At 46.3% G+C, this 5,576-nt stretch overlaps 1 protein-coding gene across 1 annotated transcript in view; it reads left to right on the top strand.

The window, feature by feature from the left end:
- efnb3b (ephrin-B3b) overlaps positions 1-5,225 on the top strand; it is an 83,891-nt gene extending 78,666 nt beyond the window's left edge. Inside the window, exon 5 of the mRNA XM_032544707.1 lies at positions 2,089-5,225. Coding sequence (XP_032400598.1) covers positions 2,089-2,522 — 434 coding nt within the window. The 3' untranslated portion in view covers positions 2,523-5,225. The remainder of the gene's footprint in view (positions 1-2,088) is intronic.
- Positions 5,226-5,576: the final 351 nt, after the last annotated feature.

Below are 5,576 nucleotides of genomic sequence, written 5' to 3'. Positions count from 1 at the left end.
TACACTGCTTCTGCATTTTCAATTTCTCTTTTTTTAAGTATTCATATCATGCTGTCACTCCACATTAGAAACCAGAACAAAAAACTAAAAATTGAAACAGCAAGGGTGTCAAGAGTGTATGCAACCACAAAGTGTCCCGGGCGAGTCTAGACGGGGGTCTTGGTGCACACCGAGCCCGCTCTGTATCGCCATAAAACACCAGGGAGTACACATGGATAGAGACAAATTAATTCACAAAAAAAACAAATGCTGTCTTATGTGGGATGCAGCATTAAAAATGCCATTATGCATCACATTTACTGGTGCTTCATTAATTACAGTATGTAATCTTCTCGAATCCTCTTGAATGCATTCATATGAAGCTTGTTGATGGAAAAGCGCAATGATTCACACTTTATTCTGTCAACATTTTCAGATATTTACATAGAATGTGCAATAGTTTTGTGGGGGGTAATTGTTGTGTCTCTAAAACTTTAGGCAAATATATACAAGAAAAATGTTTATAGGACTAACCATGTGAAAGAGGAGGAAGTAGAACTGGCTCAAAAGCAAGGACAAGACTGTTATCACCTTGACCTGTTCTGACCTGTTGGATGTATCTCTGAGGGGAAATTATTTCAATAAATTCACTAACGAAATAAAAAAGGTGGGATCAAGGGGAAAAGAAGGTGTAAAAGTCGGAACTTGTGCGATAAAAAAAGGAAGACAGGAGGGAGTGAGAAGTGGAAAACAGGGGGAGCGAGACGAGGAGGCGGCGGAAAAGAGGTGAAGGAAGAGGATATAATAAAGAGCTCCGGTGAAAGGCTGCAGTCATAATGGAGATGGAAAATGAGGGATGTTGGGTTAATGGAGGGAGGAAGAAAACGGGAGGAGGAGAAGGAAGTAAAATTGACGTCCGGCATTAGAGCTGTGCTCCGAGTCAGTCCAGTGCAGGGGGGGGGGGGGGGGTCGAGGTGTGTTTGCATGTCGTTTCTTGCATGGTTGTGTAGGTCCATATCTTAGTGCCCGTGTGTGCGTGTTGTGAGTTGCTAGGCACTGAGCTCGGAGCAAGGTAGGTCATTACGGCTACAATAACCCGAGGATAGAGAGAACCACGGAGCGAGGGAGGGCGAGGAAGCGGAGGAGACGCAGGGGACCGACAGACAGGGAGAAGAGAAAGGGATGTGTGCCAAGAATAATGATAGACCAATCCAAAGGCTCTATATAGCAGGGACTCGCATTACCGGCTTTAACTAGTTCGCCACACACATTCACACGGTCCGGTGCCAGAGCCTTAGCACCCCCCAACTCTATAAACCCACACACACACACACACACACACACACACTCACACACACACACACACACACACACACACACACGTCCAGACTATCATTCACCTGCTGAGTTCTGACCCGACCTCCTGCAGAGAAAACTCTGCGCTCCGAGGCTGTGAAGATCTTAGTTTTCAGGCAGGCACACAACAGAGGGAGCAATGGGCTGACAAACAGAAAGATGTGTGACAGACGGTTTGATGAGCAGACAGACAGATAAAAAAGACAGACAGTAAGACAAGCCTGCAGGAAGGCCGGCAGGCAGGCAGAGTGTGTGGTCTGCTGGTTGGAGCAGAACGGGGGAGGCTCTCTTCATGTGGTTGGCTGTAATGCTAAGTAAATACAATTGTTAAGGTTAGGGAAATAAAGTGTGTTACCTTGCTCCACACTGTGGCTTAGCCAGGCTGTCCACAAGAGTATATACTGCACAGAACTCTCACACACGGAGACTCCGGCCATCCCTCTCCATTTTCATCCACTTCATTACATCAATAAAGAGACCACATATAAGCGTCTGTGAGATTTGCAGCATTCCACTGGGTTGCAGCCTTAACTAGCAGAGCTTACCCAGCAACATTACTCATGTTATTGTGGTACAGAACCATAAGGAGTGGTATGTGTGTTTAAAAGCTCATGAAAACCTAAATTGTAAAATCAAGCTGTGTTACTGCTGGTATATTCCTGATGATTGATATGCATGTATTAATCAAAAGGAAACACTGAAAGCAGTTAGTAAGAGGATATTGGAGTAACAGTGTTCTATGATTTGTTTCAGGGGGAGCAGGGAACTCCACCCAATCTCGAGGACCCAACAATTTTGGAAACGAGGGCGACGGGGAGAATGGGCCCCTTCAACCGTCCAACATCGCCCTCATCGCCGGCGCCGCGGGAGGCTCTGCGTTCCTCCTCCTGGTAACGGCTGTGATCTGCGTGGTGTGTTACAGGCGGCGGCACGCCAAGCACTCAGACACCCACCACCCTCCGCTGTCGCTGTCCTCGCTCACCAGCCCCAAGCGCGGAGGGGGCGGGGGCCTCAGCAGCTCCAACAACAACGGTTCTGAGCCCAGCGACATCATCATCCCTCTGCGGACGTCAGACTCAGCCTACTGCCCGCACTACGAGAAGGTGAGCGGAGACTACGGACACCCCGTCTACATCGTCCAAGAGATGCCCCCTCAGAGCCCGGCCAACATCTACTACAAAGTATGAGACAGCCACTGCTACGGCCGACTGGACACATCCACCTCCCTCTCCCCGTTAACAACCGATCCCCTGCTCCAAATGAAGCCACAGCAAAGCTCTCCATCACAGCTCCGACCCTGAACCCCTCAATACTACCAGTATTGTCCTATGGACCCCCCACTCACTGTCCCGTGAGCCTGGCCACAGTTGTGTTTCTAGCTGAATACACCACCCCACCCCATTCTCACACAACTGGGCCACCAAGTGTGTGTTAAGGGCAAAGTCCAATCGGTGCATAGCCCTTCTTAACGAGGCCCTCACCAATGGGCAAGAGCTTCTGAGTGCCCCCTTCTTGTTAACTCAGAGCTAAATGAGACCCACCCGCGCTGAATAGAAGAGTCGTCCCCATAACGCCAGTGTGTGTGTATGTGTGTGTGTGGAAACACACTTTATTTCTAGGAGTATGGACCTGGCATTGGGACTTGAGAGGTTTTACAAAAGAAAAAAAGAAAAAGAAAAGGACTACAACTAAAAAAGAAAAACTACATCCTTGATCCCACTTAGCGCCGGAGAACTCTGATTCCCAGAGGCCATACCTGCCTAGCCCACCGCCCCCCCCTTCAGTGCTCAAACAGCCAACCAGAGACCGGCCCCTGCCACTAACTCACCAATAGGATTCTAGTTTGTTTGTGTTTGTTTCTCCTGAGAAAATAAGGGCCTCAGACTCACCCAAACAGCAAGCCCGGCCGGCGGTCAATGCGACCAGGCCCAGGCCTGAGGAGGAGGCCTGACCAATCCTGACACTCAGAATCTTGTATATTTTAATAATGTGTGTGTGTGTGTGTGTGTGTGTGTGTGTGTGTGTGTGTGTGTGTGTGTTGTGCGCGCACGCATACAACTTGGATAATAATTATGGCGCTGCTGCTCCACAATAGACGCGTGTGCGTGCAGTTAGTGTGCTTCAGTACAGCAAGTTTGCATCTGAGTTTGCATATGCGCGTGTGTGTGTGTGTGTGTGCGTGTGTGTACGCTTTGTGTGTGATTGCGTTCTTTAGACTTGTCTTAAATACCAAAACACAAAATAGTGAGCGAATATCAAAAAAGTGAGATTTTTTATCGCTATCGACACTTATAGATTATATATATGAATATTCAGTAAATAATTTCTAGATGTTTTTTTTCTATTGTTTTATTATTTTTACCCACCCTGTTAAACTACACTTCTGTTGCTAGATGTTTTTTATCTGCTGTTTTTGTTTTTCACAACTTAGAACGACCTTGTTTCCTTCCTGTTCCCTTTGCGTTGTATATTAATTTAATCCCTTTTTTAATTTTCCTGGCGAACAGAGGTTGTGTCTCTCTTCCTCTCTTCCCTCTCTCATTCACTCCCTCCCTCCCTCCCTCCCTTTTTCTCCTCCCGCTCCACTAGGGTCTCTGAACTCTGTGTATATTTTTATAGCTCCTTGTACTATGCTGTAGTTTTGAAGTTTAGACCTCGTTTGTGGAAGTGTTGAGGTAGAACCATCTATGAAAGTATTTTTTTTTTTCAAACGCTTTTTTTGAAACGCAGAAGTGAAAAGAAGTGAGGGGTGGGGGGGTGGTGGTGATGGTGATGGGAAGAAGGAGGGGGGGGTTGAGGGGATGAAATGAAAAGAAGAATAAAGGAAAAAGAACAGGGCGAGAGAGAGTGCTGTCTGGGGAGGAGGAATAAAGCGGCGTCTGAATGCAGAAAAAAAGAGAAGGGGAGGGAGGCAAGGAAAGAAAAGACTGAAGGAATAGCACACTAAAGAAAAAGAAGCTGAGGGGAGGATGGGAGCGGCACAAGTGAGAGATGAAGGATCACATGGAAGGAAGGATGGAGAGGGCACATGAGTGGCTGGCGAAGGAGAGAAACATTTTCTTTCTACGGAGGGTCTATCCTCCTCAACGGAGGCCATGGAACCACAGCCAGAAACGCATTTCGGACGAGTTGAACTTTGGAAAGGAGAGATCTTATCACACTCTCTCTCACACACACACACACACACACACACACACACACACACACACACACACACACACACATCTACTGTGACTCGAACACACTTAATGTTAATGTGAGGCGGCACATTTCAGATTTGCTCCTCTTTTTCTGCCCAAATTTGTTTTGAAACGCATCTCCGCATCACACACACATTCTCGATTGAAAAGAAGGCACACATAGTACACTGATAGCCGCGGGCACACACACACACACACACACACACAAGAGAAAGGCCCAACAGCAGTACTGTTTCTCTCTGTTCGACACACACACACACACACACACACAAACACACACACAAACACCTCTCCCACGCAACCTAACAGATTTCACACCTTTTAATGACTGTCACAAATGCCTACTGATTGCATTGAATGACATACATGCTCTCGTTCTCGCTTGCTCTCTCTCTCTCTCTTAAACACACACACTTTCACCCACACTCGACAGAAATGCTGATTGCTTTCATATGACTCTATTTCTATGATTAAGACTAACCCAATGGACATGGGAGGGATAAAAAGAGAGTTTGTTTGCGGTGTTTTTTATTTTCTCTCTTTCACACGCCCACAAACACACACGCACACAAATACACGACAAACACGCCAGTGCCCAGCACCTCAACCTCAAGGGCAATAACACAACACTGTGTTCAGAGGTGCAATATGTTCACATGTGCATACAAAAAAAAGCAGTTTTGTGTTGCTCAAACATGTTTATGGCTTATTGTGTAAAATGGGTGGCAGTGGAGAGCGTAAGCTTTTATTTTCTTCAGACACACACACACACACACACACACACACACACACACACACACACACACACACAGTCTCCAGTCATGTAGCCATGTTTTCTGTGTGAAGCCAGGGTTAAATCTGGACCTTACAACATTTCTCAACTGTGTTTTGTATCAGTATCTAACATCATAAATGAGATATCTTTCATACTTTAGTATCACATTTGTCTGATATGGCTCTGTTCAACACATGATGGTGATGTTCTCATGTGTTTTTATACCATAAATATGTTTGGATTGTACTTGACTGTGTCAAAATTGA

Source organism: Etheostoma spectabile, chromosome 19 (genome assembly GCF_008692095.1).
Source record: "Etheostoma spectabile isolate EspeVRDwgs_2016 chromosome 19, UIUC_Espe_1.0, whole genome shotgun sequence".
Taxonomy (NCBI): domain Eukaryota; kingdom Metazoa; phylum Chordata; class Actinopteri; order Perciformes; family Percidae; genus Etheostoma; species Etheostoma spectabile.
This window is presented reverse-complemented; position numbering and strand designations above follow the sequence as displayed.